General features: G+C 36.4%; 2 protein-coding genes and 1 long non-coding RNA gene across 6 annotated transcripts in view; 1 reads left to right on the top strand and 2 right to left on the bottom strand.

The window, feature by feature from the left end:
- Nucleotides 1–5,578, top strand: part of LOC6627418 (UPF0585 protein CG18661) — a 67,345-nt gene extending 61,767 nt beyond the window's left edge. For 3 of the 4 annotated variants that reach the window (XR_011416777.1, XR_001450112.3, XR_001450113.3), the window contains exon 5: nucleotides 5,440–5,578. The gene's annotated coding sequence lies outside the window, so the exon portion shown is untranslated. The remainder of the gene's footprint in view (nucleotides 1–5,439) is intronic. The other variant, XR_001450114.3, reaches the window with a different exon arrangement.
- Nucleotides 5,579–8,089: 2,511 nt separating this feature from the next.
- On the bottom strand, nucleotides 8,090–13,396 carry LOC116651468 (uncharacterized). The gene is made up of 6 exons (XR_004304470.2): nucleotides 13,125–13,396; nucleotides 12,793–13,036; nucleotides 11,128–11,242; nucleotides 10,860–11,071; nucleotides 8,298–8,436; nucleotides 8,090–8,229 (listed from the first exon to the last, which is right to left on the bottom strand). It is a non-coding gene; the product is annotated as an uncharacterized lncRNA (long non-coding RNA).
- A 4,657-nt stretch (nucleotides 13,397–18,053) lies between these two features.
- LOC6627631 (mitochondrial 2-oxodicarboxylate carrier) lies at nucleotides 18,054–18,992 on the bottom strand. Its single transcript, XM_002051061.4, has one exon. The coding sequence runs from the start codon at nucleotides 18,990–18,992 to the stop codon at nucleotides 18,054–18,056; it is 939 nt and encodes a 312-aa protein (XP_002051097.1).
- Between the last annotated feature and the right edge of the window lie 1,162 nt (nucleotides 18,993–20,154).

The raw sequence follows: 20,154 nt of genomic DNA, 5'->3' as shown, positions 1-20,154 counted from the left end.
AAAACATACTCCACTTAAAAAGATATTTTAATTGGCCCATTAAATAAATAATTGTAAGGAATAGCATTTTGTTGCACATGTTTTATCGTTCATTAAAGTCTATTCGTTGAAGCCCTTTCCATTAAAGTGTATTCACTCTTCGACCTCGAAGTCATATGCCATTCTCCATTATTGTTGTGAGCTGCTCGGATATTAACAGTCAATAATGTCAGTTATTGGCCGACATATGCGGCAGTGATTTTTCATTGTGGCACCATTAAATTTGTCGGATATTCAGTTTTCCATTGACCCAAAAAGAAGTGGAGAGTAAAATACCATTTATGGCTAAATGATTCATTGTCTTAAGGGCAAGATTGAAGCCGATTTTAAAAGAAGAGCCAGCGACGCTGTCATTAATTTAAATAATTTTCGATCCGTGCATTCAAACTGTGTGTTAAGCTTTAACATTTGCGATATGGATTTAATTTAAATCTGTCGATGTATCTAGACAGCTGTTGTTGCATTTTGTTGTTTTTGTTTGTCATTTTGGTGTTAATAACAATGCCCGTTCAGCTGTTGTGCTTTCTCAAAATAACAACATAGAGCTGCCATCCCCGCCCAATCACACAACACCACGGCCCCACGCCCACTGCGAATGTCTGGCAGCGCACGTCGGCGTCTTGTAGGATTAACTCTGTGCTGCTCTCATGCATAAATTGTGCAAGTTATGCAACTGCGTCAGTGCCCACAAGGGTTGCCTCGTAACGATGATTATGATGATGATAATAGTCACAATGATGATGACAATTATTTTCGTGGGTTGTTTTATATGTTTACAAATGCTTTTGGAACTATTAGGTGTATCAATAAATTAAATATCCCCAAGTATATTCCTTATTCAAAGCTCATTACTTTTATATAATAAAACTCAATTGTTTGTTCGTATTTGTACATTTTTAATCATTTAAATACTTAGTATGGCCTTTTCTTAGGCTTTTAAGAGTATTCGATGTAAACAACAGCAGCTCATGAAAAATTCAACAAGAGTTTTTATTGCTTGGTTAAAGGTTAAACAATGAGAATTTTAATGTTTGATTAAAGTAAAGGCAATAAAGGCATAGGAAAAACATTTACCTATGTTTGACCTCTTAGAGGATATTTGCATATGTAAATAAAATTACATATATTGGAGTACATGTTTTCTCTATACATGTAAAATATGAATAAAACTTGCAAGCAACATTTATTAAAAATGGCATACAAATTGTTGTATTAAAAACATTTTAATCTTTTTCTGTTTGGATTTCACACATCTTTAATGAAAATATAATAACTAAATAAAATTAATTTTTTCCTTTTGCTCATAAGAATTTTCTTTGACAAGTGCTGAAACCATTAGCAAACACTGTCCGCTCATTTTAACTGACCATTCAGTATGTTGTGTCCCTAATGAACTCTTTCTAATGACTTGCAAACAAGTCAAAAACTTACCAGCAAACTTCTAATAGCGGTCTGATAAAACTTAAAGCATTTTGCTAATCTCTAACTAAACTCTACCAAAAGTCAACTTAAGTTTGTAATATCTGAATATGTGATAAATTGATAAACGTTTAAGGCAAACGTTTGCTCCAAAAATACTGTGAAAGTGTTAGGCTTACAACATTTATTTATGATTAGTTTGCGGCTAAAAGACTACCATATATTTTTCCAAGCTGGCTGCGGTTTTCGTTTTATTGAATGTTGCAACATTATTTTCACTTTCAAAGCATTCTGACATTTGCAGTTGTCTCGTAAATTATGGAAAAATTCTTTGTGTATTTACAGCAGCGTTTGTCATGTGTAAACATTAGAGCTCAAATTTTATACACAACAAAATTGTTTTATATAAGCGTGAATGTGTGTGTATATTTACTTTGATTTATTTGCTTAAAATTAAATTTTACAGATTTATGGTTTACGTAAATATTTACCTGCATGACAGCATACAGAATGACTTAATTATGTTGTTGTTGCTTTTCAATTTTATGCATTAGAAATAGAATAGAAACATAACTATTGCTGCTATTTTTGAGCAGTATATTCTAATTTAGTTATGTGAATTATTGTTATTTTCTTTATTTTATTATCAAATTCTATATGCAGAGGAAACGTTTTCGATTTTTTCAAATTATAGGATTTTAGGTTACCGCAAAAGGGATTAAATAATTTTTTCGAAAACTCAATTTTACATTCTGTTAAAGAAATGTAAAATGTGGAAGCTGTAACCATTAACATGCCACAACACGTTCCCTGGTTTGATGCAACATGGTGTATGTGCAACTTGTTGTAGCTCATGTTAAAAATGTCAAAGCAACATCTCAGCTCGACTCTGGCGCAGTTTCAGAGCAGCTGCTGTGGAAACTACAACAATTTGACGCATGTAGCTAGTTTGCGGATTTTATTCGATCATTAAAAGTTCGTAACTATGCGGCGTATACTTAATATGAGTTGGCATACTTGCATTTATATATTTTTTTGAGCACGCTGACCTAACAAATTGTGAAATGTAAGCGGAATGGAAACTTTTAATGCTCTTTATTATTTAATACTTACATAAAACTAGCAGGATGTGCTCTCATTTATGCCGCCTACACAGCTTAAACATTTTCACACATTTTCCTTGGACACGCGCTTCACATTTTATTTCATTAGCACGTAAAATTCCTTTTAATTAATATATAAAAATTGCCAGCAGTCGCATAACTAGCTTTTACTCTTGTTCCGGCCGTTGTTGTTGTTGTTGCTGTTTGAATTGCCTCGGTCAGCAGCCCCATAAAGTTAGTGGTAGTTGGGTGCTACTCGTGGTTCAATTTGCGGCCCAGACCAGACCAGGGCAGACCAGAATAGACCAGACCAGAACAGACCAGACATATAAACACGCCCCATGCATTTTATTTGTTTTTACTCAAATATCAGAGCATAAAATGTTGAAAGCAGCCGCTGCACGTGCGCAGCATGTTTAATTATCTGTATCAAGACGTTTGTGGATGAGTGTGTATGTGTGTGTGCGTGTGTGTTAGTGCAAGTGTGTATTTGGGTGTGTAATGGGACGTCATGTGGTGCATGTGGTCAGTGGTCCAGTTTCAGCTTAATGCCTCCCTACTGCATATGAACTTGTGCGCCACGCTTTGCTATTTAAACGCCAAATTGAAATTAAATGGTTTCTTGGCAAATCTTTAGAATTTGGATCTTAAAGATACTTTGAGTTTGATTTTTATGTAATTATCAAATTTAATAACAAGTATATGCTCATTTCGATTTTTAGGTAAAGCTCTAAGGCCTGTATTGCATTTGAGAGAAATAAAAGGGATAATTAAAATTATAATGATAACAAGAGTCAAATAAAAATTTGATATGAGAATTTTACAGCCTAAGTAGATGAATGGATAAAAGCAGATAAATATAATGAGAAATATATAAATGTATATAATATAAAACTTCAGATTTCTTTGTCATGCTTTTTTTGATTATTATATATTATTATTAATATGGATTTATAGGTCTTGTCTGCTTCAACCAGCTTGTATTAAATACTTTTTTAAGAAACAAAAACAATTTTTGACATTCTTCTTAAAGGAGATTTTGCATGATTGCCCTTTATTTGGTTTGTAACGCCACAATAATATCATGTAGCTTAAATGCTTTTGTAAAAATAAAGAGCTTATTGAATTTATTTTTTTGCAAAAATATTTGTTATTTATATGTGTTTTAAATAAAATACAGAAAATGCCAGTATTGTTGGCAGCCAAAGCGAGCTTCTGCACTCAAACCAAGGCGTGGGTTGTGGCTGCGTTTGCATAATTTACAAAAAAAAAAAAAAATTCGTAAGCACTTGCAATTGCCTGAGAACTCTATAAATTTAAGACTTTAACTTTGCATATATAGTAAAACTGTTAATAGCTTTAAGTGTGCTTGGCCTTGTTCAGAGCCTCGGCCAGTGTGGATTTTATTTCCGTATTGGACGAACCACTTGTGGGATTCGAGAAACTGCGCTCTGCCAGCACAATTGAGGACTCCAGGAGTTTCACAATTTTCACCTTCATGTTCTTGTACTTGATCTGTGGACTGTTTGAAAATCATGTTTAAAGGATTCGGAAAGCAGTTAAGCTCGAGTCTACGTACTTAACCTCCATGGCCGCGTCGACGGCGGCATTGGCCGAGGACAGCGTCTGCTGCTTGACCTTCTCCAGAAAGAATTGATCGAACCGTTGACCCGCCGACCCGCTCGTGCTGGCCGCATAGCCCACGGCCCGCAACGCTGTCGAGGGTCTGGCCAGCGCCGTTTTATCGCCGCCCGTGCGACTGCTAACCAGATTGCCCCGCTGAAAAACCAGAAACAAAACCCCCTTAAATCTTTGCTCCGCTCTCAGTCAATTCTGCACCTGTTTTTGCACCTACCGAAAAAAGCTGCGAGGTGGGCGGCCTGCCGGCGGCTGTGGGAGGCGGCGGCGGTGCCGTTGCGATCTCCGCCGTGCCTGCAGCTCGTTTATCTTCCGCTTGCGTAGCACTCATTATCTATTGTTTTTTTCCGTTTATTATTAATTTACTGAGCCCATATATGCAATCACTTCCTCCCTCCCAATCAATTCCTTGCATTATTCATGCTCTTGCAGACTTGAACGGAACAGGAACTCTGCTTTAAATTAATAATTTTACATTCTTAATGTTGACTTTTGGCATTTTGTCGCAATAGCCTCACATTTAGCCAGCTTCGCAGCCTGTTTGAAGAAGAAAGATTTTATGACCGCAGCAAATTGGCTGCTGAGCCAAAAAAAGTAACACAGAAATGCGAGAACGCACTGCGGACGAAAAATGAACGGCGCTCAGAAAATAGAGCAAGCAGATAGCAGACGATCGTGAAAGAAATTCGTATACATGCAAATAATTATTCGACCAATCAGCGATGAGCAACTCCAAGAATTCGAGTGAGCGCACGCATACATATGCATAAGTAGATCGCGCTCTCGTGAGAGGGCAGCGCCAAATGGAGAGATTATCTTGAGTATTGCGCTCACACAAATTTTGACTATTGCTTGTTGTTCTTTACAATGATTTCTTTTATATGAACTTATACTGAGAGCGTAGCTTGCTCTGTTATATGTGAGCCGTTGCATGTTAAATGTGCAGATCGGGAACTCCGAGATAACAGAGTTAACAAGATCTTTAACATTTTGGATAAAATTCAGTTTTAGAGTTTCAAACTAAATTTAATAAAAATGATTAGGCTCTTACAAAATTAAAAGTATGTTTATAACACTTGGCTCTCTAAACATTCACGAGTTTAAAATCAATCTCTATAAAATACTATAGCGTATTTTATTAACCTGAGATATGTTAATTTAATCTAATGTCAGCTTATGTCTACTTATGTTTTATTTCGTATTATATGTATTTTATTTGTCTATATCTTTATCTTTTCAGATGGAAGAATTCCAAATACGTAAGGCTCCAATCTATTCAACAGATTTCCTAGGGTCCAAAAAGGCACAATAATCGGAATTCAGCTACTCGAGATACTCCGAATTTTACTATTAAGTTAACAAAAAATAAATAAAATAAAATATGGATTATATGGATTTTTTATTTATCTGGAGGATTTTTCTTTCAGCTGCCCCCAATAGCTTCTTTCTTGGTGAATGAATCCTAACAGCAGCTGCTAACAGAGGACTGTTAAAAATGGTGCATGTTAATAACAGTCTGTTATTCTTGCGGTTTGGAAGGTCATTTCTCCGCGGAGTTATGTCGTTTTGGAACGTCATATCTCCGCGGAGTTATGTCGTTTTGGAACGTCATATCTCCGCGGAGTTATGTCGTTTTGGAACGTCATATCTCTGCGGAGTTATGTCGTTTTGAAACGTCATATCTCCGCGGAGTTATGTCGTTTTGGAACGTCATATCTCCGCGGAGTTATGTCGTTTTGGAACGTCATATCTCCGCGGAGCTATGTCGTTTTGAAACGTCATATCTCCGCGGAGTTATGTCGTTTTGGAACGTCATATCTCCGCGGAGTTATTACCCGAGGTCTTAAAAAAAAATCATCGAAAAAGTTTCGATTTTCGCACCGACCTCGACCCTTCCCGCGCGGGTATGCAATGAATTTTTTAAAACGATTTTCGTCTACCTGCTGCGTATTTCTGTTCGCTTGGTACTTCAGTGGCATTTGAGTACAAATTTTGCGACCCAGTCGCCGATGACGGCGCCCCTCTGGGTATGCAATGAAATTTATATTTGGAGCTTTTTGTAAGCAGCTACCTACTGGGCATTTCTGTTCGCCTGGTGTTTCAGTCAATTTGTAGAATGATTTAGCGACCTGACAAAAAAAAAAGAGCTTGGAATTAAAAACGCAGCAGTTTTGTTTTATTTATTGTAAATTATTGATTTATTCTTGTAAACATTTATAAATATGTCGTTTCTTAAATATAGCTATATTATTTATTTCTTTAAAAATTATATACAATTTATTTCTTAATTTTGGTTTTATTTGGGGTAAATCGAGTCTGATCCTACAAAAAATTGCCAGAAAGTTCTTAAAATCAATCAGAGTCCTTGAATTCGTTTATCTGAAAAGAAAAAATCACATTAAAAAATAAAAAAGTAAAAAAATTAATTTTAGAAAAAAAAACATAACTCGGCCGTATCCTTGCAGATTTTCAAATGACATGCTCCGTTATGGTCGTGAGGACCAACTGCTTCGATCTGCATCAAAATATTATGGGGTCATCTAAGAATCTTGGTAAAATCTCAGTTGCGGGGCGAACGAAAATGGCCTGAAAGCACACAATTGCAATAAAACCTAAATATCTCTGAAACTACAAGGACGATTTGGATGTCCTTTAGCCAATTGGTAGCCCTGGTCAATACAATTTATTTGACATATGACTCGTCAGGATACGTAAGGATATAGCCGAGCTATAAGCTATTTTCGGTTAACAAATTCGTCCTTAAAACTTTTTTGTTTGAAAGACTTTCGTCCTTTGGGTTGTATTTTCGTAAATAGGAGGATAAGAACCATCTACTATCCAAAGGACAGCCCGATAGTCCTTCAAGTGGCGAAGTTAGTACCGAATTTTTCGATTTTGGCCGATTTTCTGATTTTCTCCGCCGTTTTAATAACGAAAATAAGATATGTCGTTCTGAAACGACATATCTCCGTTTTGAAACGACATATCTCCGCGGAGTTATGTCGTTTTGGAACGTCATATCTCCGCGGAGTTATGTCGTTTTTAAACGACATATCTCCGCAGTTTTAATAACGAAAATAAGATATGTCGTTTTGAAACGACATATCTCCGCCGTTTAAATATCGAAAATAAGATATGTCGTTTTGAAACGACATATCTCCGCCGTTTAAATAACGAAAATAAGATATGTCGTTCTGAAACGACATATCTCCGCCGTTTAAATATCGAAAATAAGATATGTCGTTCTGAAACGACATATCTCCGCCGTTTAAATATCGAAAATAAGATATGTCGTTTTGAAACGACATATCTCCGCCGTTTAAATAACGAAAATAAGATATGTCGTTTCAAACGAAAATAAGATATGTCGTTTTGAAACGACATATCTCCGCGGAGTTATGTCGTTTTGGAACGTCATATCTCCGCGGAGTTATGTCGTTTTGAAACGTCATATCTCCGCCGTTTAAATATCGAAAATAAGATATGTCGTTCTGAAACGACATATCTCCGCCGTTTAAATAACGAAAATAAAATATGTCGTTTCAAACGAAAATAAGATATGTCGTTTTGAAACGACATATCTCCGCGGAGTTATGTCGTTTTGGAACGTAATATCTCCGCGGAGTTATGTCGTTTTGAAACGCCATATCTCCGCGGAGTTATGTCGTTTTGAAACGTCATATCTCCGCCGTTTAAATATCGAAAATAAGATATGTCGTTCTGAAACGACATATCTCCGCCGTTTAAATATCGAAAATAAGATATGTCGTTTTGAAACCACCTGACAAAAAAAAAGAGCTTGGAATTAAAAACGCAGCAGTTTTGTTTTATTTATTGTAAATTATTGATTTATTCTTGTAAACATTTATAAATATGTCGTTTCTTAAATATAGCTATATTATTTATTTCTCTAAAAATTATATATAATTTATTTCTTAATTTTGGTTTTATTTGGGGTAAATCGAGTCTGATCCTACAAAAAATTGCCAGAATGTCCTTAAAATCAATCAGAGTCCTTGAATTCGTTTATCTGAAAAGAAAAAATCACATTAAAAAATAAAAAAGTAAAAAAATTAATTTTAGAAAAAAAAACATAACTCGGCCGTATACTTGCAGATTTTCAAATGACATGCTCCGTTATGGTCGTGAGGACCAACTGCTTCGATCTGCATCAAAATATTATGGGGTCATCTAAGAATCTTGGTAAAATTTCAGTTGCGGGGCGAACGAAAATGGCCTGAAAGCACACAATTGCAATAAAACCTAAATATCTCTGAAACTACAAGGACGATTTGGATGTCCTTTAGCCAATTGGTAGCCCTGATCAATACAATTTATTTGACATATGACTCGTCAGGATACGTAAGGATATAGCCGAGCTATAAGCTATTTTCGGTTAACAAATTCGTCCTTAAAACTTTTTTGTTTGAAAGACTTTCGTCCTTTGGGTTGTATTTTCGTAAATAGGAGGATAAGAACCATCTACTATCCAAAGGACAGCCCGATAGTCCTTCAAATGGCGAAGTTAGTACCGAATTTTTCGATTTTGGCCGATTTTCTGATTTTCTCCGCCGTTTTAATAACGAAAATAAGATATGTCGTTCTGAAACGACATATCTCCGCCGTTTAAATATCGAAAGTAAGATATGTCGTTTTGAAACGACATATCTCCGCGGAGTTATGTCGTTTTGGAACGTCATATCTCCGCGGAGTTATGTCGTTTTGAAACGCCATATCTCCGCGGAGTTATGTCGTTTTGAAACGTCATATCTCCGCCGTTTAAATATCGAAAATAAGATATGTCGTTCTGAAACGCCGTTTAAATATCGAAAGTAAGATATGTCGTTTTGAAACGACATATCTCCGCGGAGTTATGTCGTTTTGGAACGTCATATCTCCGCGGAGTTATGTCGTTTTGAAACGCCATATCTCCGCGGAGTTATGTCGTTTTGAAACGTCATATCTCCGCCGTTTAAATATCGAAAATAAGATATGTCGTTCTGAAACGACATATCTCCGCCGTTTAAATATCGAAAATAAGATATGTCGTTTCAAACGAAAATAAGATACGTCGTTTTGAAACGACATATCTCCGCCGTTTAAATATCGAAAATAAGATATGTCGTTCTGAAACGACATATCTCCGCCGTTTAAATATCGAAAATAAGATATGTCGTTCTGAAACGACATATCTCCGCCGTTTAAATATCGAAAATAAGATATGTCGTTCTGAAACGACATATCTCCGCCGTTTAAATATCGAAAATAAGACATGTCGTTTCAAACGAAAATAAGATATGTCGTTTTGAAACGACATATCTCCGCCGTTTAAATATCGAAAATAAGATATGTCGTTCTGAAACGACATATCTCCGCCGTTTAAATATCGAAAATAAGATATGTCGTTCTGAAACGACATATCTCCGCCGTTTAAATATCGAAAGTAAGATATGTCGTTTTGAAACGACATATCTCCGCCGTTTAAATATCGAAAATAAGATATGTCGTTCTGAAACGACATATCTCCGCCGTTTAAATATCGAAAATAAGATATGTCGTTCTGAAACGACATATCTCCGCCGTTTAAATATCGAAAATAAGATATGTCGTTCTGAAACGACATATCTCCGCCGTTTAAATATCGAAAATAAGATATGTCGTTCTGAAACGACATATCTCCGCCGTTTAAATATCAAAATAAGATATGTCGTTTTGAAACGACATATCTCCGCCGCTTAAATATCGAAAATAAGATATGTCGTTTTGAAACGACATATCTCCGCCGTTTAAATATCGAAAATAAGATATGTCATTCTGAAACGACATATCTCCGCCGTTTAAATATCGAAAATAAGATATGTCGTTTTGAAACCACATATCCCCCTAGGATAAAATGAGGTGAAATTTTTTGTCGAATCCTGACAATCCTTGGATGCCAATCGATAGTCCTGCTCCCCACGAGTTCAAAAAGATATATCGTTACGTTATCCTTAAGAATATGACCGAGTTATGACTATAAATAAGATGTCCTTTAAGGAAAAATAGCCATATATTGAAAAATACAAGGACGATTTCAATATCCTTTGGCCTCTTGGTAGTCCTGGACCATATGAGTTGTTTGACACAGGACTCGTCAGGATACGCAAGGATATGTCTGAATTATAGGCTATCTTTGGTATACACAAGTGTATCAATTTTCTCAGCTCTTTGAAGGACTTTCGTCCTTTTTATTCTTAATTCTCAGCAGGCACAATAGGGACTATTTGCTGGCAAAAGGGTATCAGGATTGTCCTTTAAATGGCGATGATATGAACGATTTTGTGATTAATGTCCTTTTTGGAAAAATAGCCAAAACTTGGACAAATCCTTGTGAATTTTCAAAGGAATTATTTCTTTAGGCTCTAAAGGACCAACAGCACCGATCTGCATTTAAGAATTAGACAAATTTTAATCGCGAGCTTCAAGAACTCGATTAAGGAGTTGCTTTAAGTGGACCAAACTATGGAATTAAGGACATGGACTAGTTATGGCTACTTTTCTTAAAATGGTGTTTAACAAATTTACAAAATCCTTACTAATTTGCCCCTTTTGTGGCGCCTCTTTTAGATCAATATAAGAAAAAGACCCCGATTGGGGTTCATTACTTAATTAATTATTTACGGGCATGGCAGCATCAGTAGCAGAATCGTCAGCACAGGATATCAACCGAAGCTCCCAGCTCGTGGCCTCATCTACGCCGCCAGCTAGATCCTAGGTGATGGAATTATGATCAGTCTCAGATAAAGATAGAAGATACCAAAATCTTGCAGAGTAGCTCAAGCTACGACGCGCCAGACAAGCCCCAAAGGCCAACGTTGTTATCCCAAAATCGCCTGCAATTGTAAGATAATTTATTATATACTAAAAGATCTATGAATCATGTTCTTACCTTGTATCTCAGCGAGGTGCCTCGTGTGGTGGTAATGTAGGTTTAAAGAAATAATTACTGAGTATCCAAATAGCTCCAGTTATACGCCGACGTTAGCTATATCCGTAGTCCTAGACTGGAAGATTAGAGAAAAGTGTGAATTATATTTGGAACATCAGATAAACATTTTTGTGCATTTTTTTCAAGAAAACAACAAAAATCGCTATCCAAGCACATGATTACAAAGAAAGCTACATATATGTATTTTGTAAATTCAATGAATATTTACGAGAAAAATGTCTTTAAACGACTTTAACTTGCACATTATATTGACTCCTGAAGCTAAACTAATAGAGAATACGAAGCAACTGGGCAAAACAGGCAAAAAACCGGCGCACAGAAAATTGAGCAAGCAAACGAACACAAGAGGAATTCGTTTTTACAGCATAAGCCCATGCACTCATGCACAAACAAGTGTAGACAGACAGAATCACAAAATATTTATGTATGTATGTACAAATATGAAACTAACACAGAATGAGCGGACGCAAGGTAGACGAAAAACACGGCGCACAGAAAATAGAGCAGGCGATGCGGAATTTACTTGCTTGTGTATACACTTGTTTGTGTGTGTGAGTGTGAATGTTCTCGCGTTATTTACGTGTGATCACACGACATTTTTGTTGATTAGTGCCTATTGGTCCAAGCAAGAATTTCTTTTATTATCTTCACATACTTGCTCCCATTTCTGAGCGCCGTTTAATTCGTCCGCTCTGCCTCTCGCATGATTCATGCTCTGTTACTTGTGGAAGTGGGAGATGCTTCGTTCTGCTCAAAACCTTTATACCCATTATTTACCCATTTTAAGTGGGTTCCGAATTACATAATACGAAAAGAGATAGCTTTAGTTCTGCTTTATAAGATATAATACTAAAAAGGTTCATTTAGGGTTAAGGTAATACCTAAAAGCAGGGTATATCCGGATCGGTTATCGGTTTTGTTTTAAAGCCTGTAAGCTGATTAATTGTGTAGTTGCCGCAGTAGCCTTTGAAAACTATGCTCTTCACCAACTCTGAGACAGACTTTTCGTTGATGTCAACATGAACCCCAATTGCCAGACGGACATCAACAGTGCCGAGTGCCAGAAATCGATGAGGGAAGTGTGCGCCCATTGCAGGGAGCTGTTCGCCCGGGAGGCCACCGACAAGTGGGCCGCCTGGTGGCACGATGCGACGCCAGCCTTGCTCAAGGATGTGCCGGACATGACCGTCTACGACTGCAACAAGCTGAAGCATCTGCTGGAGCATTTGCTGAACTTATTTTGCATGGAGCTGGCATCTCTGAAAGGGAAAAACAGCTGATTATCCGATTCTAGTGTTGTACAACATTGCGAGGATTTAAATGTACTTCCTGTCTAGTGTGCGCAACAGCAACAATCAGTTGACAAAGTCTTTAAATTTATTATTTAAATCATGTTTTAAAAGCGTTTATGTAAAGTGATTTTTGAATTGTAGAAAGTAGACTCCATTTACAAGTGGAACGTGAGATTATGTGAGAAAAAGCAAGTTTTCTCTGGGCAAACCAAAAGTGTACAGACGAAAATTCAGGTTATGTGTTATGTGGGGACAGCGCTTGCGCGCAAGTTATTTTCAAAATTTACAAAAAATGGCTTAAGGAAACAAATACCTTTATCCAAGAGATGCCTTTGCGTTCTTGCTCGTCCTGCTGCCCTTTTAACACCCATTGCTAAGATTCGAGAAAACACACCACGTGGTCCTTGCAAGGTTTCAGTATCTTTGTATCTAGTACAGCTGTAAAAGTTCAACTGACATTTTGTATTCCGGATGAACCGTGCAAATTGTTTTTCGTATTACTTATTTCAATTATGTTGAACGGGAAACAATTTGTGTAGCTTGCCTGGAGAAGCAACCTAAAATAAAATGGTTTACATGTAGTTAATCCTTAATAATTATCTAATAATGACAGCATTAAATGCAAATCTTAAAATGATGTCTTACCTATCCAGGTGCTTGACTTTCAGATCGTATCACAGGCTTTGTGCTGAAGACAAACTTGGAAAGAAACAAGAAAGAAAATATACATACTATATATATTTCGATGTCTGATCAGTTGTGTAGTGTGGCGTTTTACTGACTTGCTACGATACCAACTGGCCAGAGGATCGAGATGGAATAGAACAAAATGTATTTTTGAAACCAAGTTTATGACTATTAAACGAATAACAAGTGACGATGGGAATAAAGCTTATCTAATTATAGACAGCATCAAGCATTAATTATCTTCACATTTATTAAACCTTGGTGCAGCCTGTAATTAGTTAGGAGCTTATCGATTCCGTTCCGATTATGTCTGGCAAAACAAAATATATATTTGCCAAGTATGCAGCACGTTGAAGTTGTTCTCGTTGTCACAACGCATTGCATACATGACAAATTTTGTTAATTTGTATATCATTTTAACTTAATCAAATTTGTGTAAGAGTATGTAAAGTCATTACAGTTGATAAAAGCCCTGGTCTCTTATACAATTATAAAATCCTTTAAAAACAAATTCGTATGCGAGTGTGCGTGAGGGTTTTTTTTAGCGCTGTTTTTACAGGGTTGTTTTTTTTTTTTTGACCGACAATATTAATATGAATGACTGTCATGCTCCGGTGTTAGTGTGTGGGTGTGTGTAATTATGTCACTGTGTACTGTGTGTGTTTGTGTGTGTGTGTGTGCAGCGAATCGTTAAATGTGCACGTGACAAGCGTGTAATGAGGAAGTCTTCAGTCTTCGGCCCTGTTCCCATACCAGCTTCTGTCTTCACTCTTGGTCAATATGTAGCTCGGCTTTATACACACACACAGACACACACAGACACACACACACATATGTATACATCTACATTATGATGGTCGGAATTTTGCTGCAATGTAGCACCATGTTACGCATATATCTGCCATACATATATTTCAATCATTTTAAGTGTGTTTGTGTTACAGGCAACCAGAACAGCAGCAGCACAAGATTGTCCTGGCTCTGTTCGTCCTGCTCATGCCACTGCTGCTTGCTGCAGGGCATGCGACATGAAAATTGGACAATGATTTATGAGGCGTTAAGTCAAACTTCATATTAATTTCATTTCATTTTCACAGCACTTTACGTGGCGGCTTTAAAGTTTCAGGGGCAACGACCACATAAAAATAAATATAAAAATGAAAATAATGCCAAGTCAAAGGAAATAAAATACGTCTGCCGCTCACATATTGATAGAGAAACGTGTTTCGAATTTCCAAAAGCTTAAATCAGTACTTTCTGAAGATCTGATACCCTAAATAAGTTATTGGCACAATATTTGAAACAAATTTCGGATATTTTCTTTTATCAGTACACATTTTTTTATTTTTAATTAAAATGAATTAGTAAACTTTGGGATATTTTAATATGTGTTGGTAAATATTTTTTTAAGTAAACTATTTAAATGTTTTTTTTTTTTTAAGTAGTAAGTGATAATATATATTATTGATAAAAATAACGAAATTAAAGCCGAATTATTATTTTTCTGCGTTTCAAAGAATATAAATAAATTTCATATTCAACGCCATTTTGGATTGAAAAAGGAATACAAAATTATGAACCAGTTAGAGTATTTTTATAAATTAAATGGGAAGGCATTTTCAAAGTAAATAAAATATTGTTTTGAAAATGGTAATAATAAGGTCCATACTCACATTCCACACACACACTCACTCACTCACACTCATACACACACGGTGTAAGTTTGTGCCTTGGATTGGTTTCTTGGGCCTCTTACCCTGCCCATAAGCATAATCATATTTACGTCCAACAATTGTATAACATGTGTAATTCGAGCATTTTATTTCATACAAGCACTCACACACATTTGACTGTGAAGTGTGCGTGTGTAAAATAACTTGTGGCATGCTTCGACGTGTTGGCCAACAGTGGCAGTTGGCGTTGGCGTCCTGCAACATTTTTCTCTGTGGTTTTTGCGCTTTTCCCGCTCGGCATGAGCCAAAAATTCCCTCGGCCGTCCGCACTGCTGCGTGCCTCTCATTCGTTTATTGTTCACTGAAGCGTTAACCATGGTCAATAAAAAATTTATTTAGACAACCACAACGACAACAGCAACAACAACAATAACAAGAGCAGGCATTCAACAACAATAACATGACGTATACGAAATTTTTGCTATTCACTGATAAAAAATTTGTGACCAGGAAAAAAAACCACACACACACACGCAGAACATTTTTGTTTTTCCTGCTGTTTTGTTCGCTTTGATGCCGAGCATTGGCATTTGATTTATTTTTACGCTTAAATATTTCAAATAATTCATATTTTATTGACTAGACAACAGCATGAAGCAGTTAAAGTAACCAATTGATACACAGATACTCGTAGATATATTTACAGATACAGATACACCAAAATGCGACAGCAATTAAGTTTCAACCGAGTGCTTTTCAGTTTTGTTAACTCAATTTGTTTTAAAATTTTTCAAAAGTGCATTTTTATTAGTGATTCGACTATTATTGATTGAGCGTGTGGCTATTGTTGTATTTCAAGTGGGCTTCCTGTTAAAATTGTGCAGTTTGATTCGAATTATGTGTGGAATTTGTACGGCATAATTGACTCAAAAGAAATCAATTTGAAAGCTGCAAATAATTTAATAAAGCAGATGGCCAAATGGCTATATTTATGTGCTTAAATTGTTATGGCAACGACTTTAAGAATTCTATATATATCTATTTTTTAGTATTACAATATTTTTCACACTTTCTATAAAATGACTTATTCAGGTAATGGGATTAAAAAATAAAAACCGAATCTTTTTCATTAGCTGTCTATCAAAAGTTATATACCCTTTCGGTAACGAAAATATTTATTTATTTATTGATTATTAATGGTCGACAAAATGAGGGTCAACTCAAGTGTTTAAGACATGGGAGAATACAGAGAACATAAACTTATAGTTGCATAATCGACACGATGTAGGTATTTTATTTGCCCGCTTTCAAAGCTAATTTTGTCAATGATATTTTTAGTCGAAATTAAGTATTCTTAGGTCAAATTAAATGAAAACTCAATTAGCAATATCATTTTGGAAACTGTCATGAATAAGCAAAACGAATGGCAATACAGTTGTGAAAAATAATAAAGAAATTGTTAATTAAATATAGAATTTAAATTGAATAAGGTAATGAGATATTGATGTAGCCTGTTTGGTAAGCTATGCTCTTCTGATAGCTGGGGGTGGTCAGTGAATTTCCAAAAGTATCCAAAAAGCAAAGTTTGGAGTTCAAGTACATTATTTATGTGCTAAAGCTTATATCATAGTAATCTAAATAAATGTTCTGTTGTGTCGATTTGGTTATTTAGTTTTAGATAAACATAATAATTATAAGTCCTATTACTATATATATTTATGTTTAATTTGATCACTTGTTAACCCAACTATTTAAGGGCTTATATTATGTTGTAAAAATGCACTTTGATTCGTTGTCTCGATTTATACATACTTTCTGGTAAATGTGGACATCAGTGGTTAAGCTATTGAGTGTGGTGTTTAACATATTGCAACATGTTGAACAATTTAAAACTGACATCAATCAAACACAAACAACAATATTTGCAAACTTTTGTCAATTGGTTTTTAAGGGGACGACGCGTCGTTAGGGGTAGTCAACAGAATTTTCATGCTTAATTAGTTTTAATGCGTAATAAGCATATTCCAGCTGAATTAGCCAAAAGCATAACAACAACAACAACAACAAGGGCAAATAATTGCAATGGCAATTTGGAGCCTTAAAGTATGCAATGCACATATTCAATTATTCATAGTAGAAATTGCAATGGGTAATGAAATGAAATCAAAAGCTGAATTTGCCATATGCCAAATGTAACTGGCATCATGTTACTAATGCTGCACCCCTCCCCCCCCCCTCTCTCTCTCTCTCTCTTTCCATATATTTCTAAACATATACCTCTTTCGCTCTTCAATTCATGAGTGCAGTAAAATGCCTTAGAGCCAACATTGACATCATTCCAATTCATGGCTATACTCGTAATTACACTAATCTATGTATATTTTGAGCTTGTATTCGTGTGTCTGCGTGTGTGTCTGTGCGTTCGTGTGTGTGTGTGCATTTGTGGCTATGCAAATGCATTTGAAATTGACCCTGGAGACATTTTCGGTGCCCAGAAAAGCCAAAACACATTTATTGTTTGATCTGTTGTTGCTGTTATTGTTGTTGCTTGACGATTCGATTTGTTGCTCGGCTTGTTTAATTGTCTAAAGCTTCAAGTGTTTGCTCTATTGTTTGTTTTATTTGTTATTTTCCTGTTTCTGTTGGTTAATCATTTGACTCGGATTGTTCGTTTAGCTGCTAATGAGGGAAAGATATACTGAGAAGGTAAAAAGACAATGCAGAGGATAAGACGGAGAGTAATCCATTCAAAATTTTTGAATGGGCGTCCAACAACAGATTGAAAAAAACGTACAATAATTAATTTATTGTTTTAATTTGCTAAATCGGGCTGAAAGGTGCGTCCCCGATCCCATGGAGTATACTTATAAGATCTATAGACTTGATGGGAATTTGGGCTTAAGAACTATGGTCATCAAATTTTACATTTGGTTTCTTTTTATTTATTTATTTTTTTTAAATTAATTTTTGTGTGGTATTTTTTTGGTGTATATTTTTGACTAAGGCGTTAGCTTTTCAACTGTTTTGTAAACTCCACCTTCAAATCTTTGCTACATAAATAAAAAAAAGTCCGGCTTAATGACATCCGTTCCAATAACGATTCGTTCTAGTACATGTTGCCAATTTTTTTATTCAGAAAAATGATTGTTAATGTGGTGAAATCATTTTTCAGGTCCAAAAAATAGCTGAACATTGAATTAAAATTTGTAATACCCTAATTGAAATATTTAACCAAAATTTCAGTCACATATTCATAACCCAATAGCAGTATGGCTCCGCCTGGGCCAACACGCAAAACCTGCGGCAAGAGGCCCTTGTAGAGTGCGTGAGCGCCCTCTTCTTTATATACTGTCGAAAGCGTGCCATAGGTCCAAGCATATTTAATTTCGCCCGGCACGGGCTGTGGTCCCTGTATCCGTGTCTTTGCCACGTCAAGGGGGATACTGAACAAGCAACCCAAAGAGCCGGCTGCGTAAGCGATTGTAAAATTGCGCAGAAACTCGATAACGGAATTATTAAAAGCGGGCGTGGCCTCCCGAACACTGCAAAAGAAACCAAAGTATATTATGTGAAAAATGAAGTTTCGTGCCATGGTCGTTGTCACGCCTTTGTAAAGCCCATTGAAGCCAAAGCCGCCTTCATTAATGATATTCCTCGCGACACGCAAGGGATGGAGCTTCTTCTTTCGATTCGCCTGCTGTCTGACCTTGACAACCTCGAACGGATTTTGTAGCAGCACCTCAAGGGTGCCGCCCAATCCACCAGCCAGTGCATAGCTAACGGGACTCGGAACCGAACCGGATTGAAAATACGGTTTGGACTGCTCAAAAATGACAAACTTAATGGCACGTTTCGGCGTGTCAGATACTAGTAGAGGACCGACGCCTCTCCAAAATGCGTTAGCACCTTCCTGACGATATATTTTGGCAAAGGCATCAAGCACCCCCCTATAGTGCTTGGGTCCATTCGTCTGTGCGTTGCTCTGCAGCTGAAGTCGTGTCTTAACCACATCCAGTGGCAGCAAAAGAAACACCTCAGCAATACTGGATGACCCGCTTGCGATTATTTGAAAAGCGACAGTCTTCAAGCGCGAGATTTTGGGCGAGAGTGGCTCATTTAAGGGTTCCACATCGGGTTGTTTGAATTTAGACATAAGGCATATGTATAGTTGTTAAAAAACTGATTCAGATTCCAAGGCTCTACAAAATTCGGTTTGTTCTAGAATAAATCAATATCAGCGACACTTTTCTTATAGAGGACAGCGATATTTTTTGCACTCAAGAGACTCCTCTTCCGTCCAATAGAGAGATAGAGATTCTTGAAAACTAGAACATAATTATTTTGTTATGCATATGTTTTTCACAGATGCTTTTTAAAAATCGGCGAATAAAACTGTATTACTCTTCGTGCTGCAAAGATATCTGTCGCTCGATAACAGCTTTTCTCTAGTTATCTAACGAACGCAGCAAATCGCTGCGGCCTCAACTTAACCGGCTCTAATTGCTGACCACGTGATCACCTCTTAAATTGCCAAACATGTTAGTGGGCGTGTCATAGTGTAAAGAAGCAGCAGCAGCAGCCAGAAATTGACGACCCAATGTCTGAATAAACGAATGGGAAACTATTTAGTGACTCACTTAAAGCAGCTTCCCAAGCACTTCACATAAATTAATTACAGTGCGCTTGTAAATGTGTTATATAATTGTTGTTGTTGCTGTTGTCAGTTGTCTCGTAATTGTTGTTGTCGAGCTAAACAATTAAGTGCAAATTGTTAAACATGCAGAGCTGCGGTTTGTGGCCGTGTTTGTGTTCTTGTCTCTCTTCCTGTCCCATTACTATCTGGCGCTTTGAAACTCTCCCTCCGGTATCCCAAAACTAGCTGCGGTTTTGCATTTGACTGACTTTTAGAGTGGAGACCTTATACGAAACTTTGTGTTCTAGTTAGTTGCTTAAGTCATTAAGTTGTTGAAGCTGGGGCTAACTATTTAAAAAAAAAGACTACAGCATGCCGAAATTTAAACATTCATGCAACGAAAAATATATATTGGCTTTAAAATTTAATTTTTCCTTATTTCGGTACAAATCCTTATAACCATATTTATATCCAAATTATGCCAGATGCCAGTTTGATTATGATTTTTATATAAATTGAAAAAAGTCTGTCAGGCAGTCTATTTATTAGAAAAATGGCTGGTCATGTTATAGACAGATGAAGATAAGTGGGCTTTGGATATATTACAGGAGGCATTTGCTTACCTAGGGCTAAATCGATATAAATGTTAGTTTCATTCTTTTCACTTAAACACATGGTTTCT

Source organism: Drosophila virilis, chromosome 4, assembly GCF_030788295.1.
Source record: "Drosophila virilis strain 15010-1051.87 chromosome 4, Dvir_AGI_RSII-ME, whole genome shotgun sequence".
Taxonomy (NCBI): domain Eukaryota; kingdom Metazoa; phylum Arthropoda; class Insecta; order Diptera; family Drosophilidae; genus Drosophila; species Drosophila virilis.
This window is presented reverse-complemented; position numbering and strand designations above follow the sequence as displayed.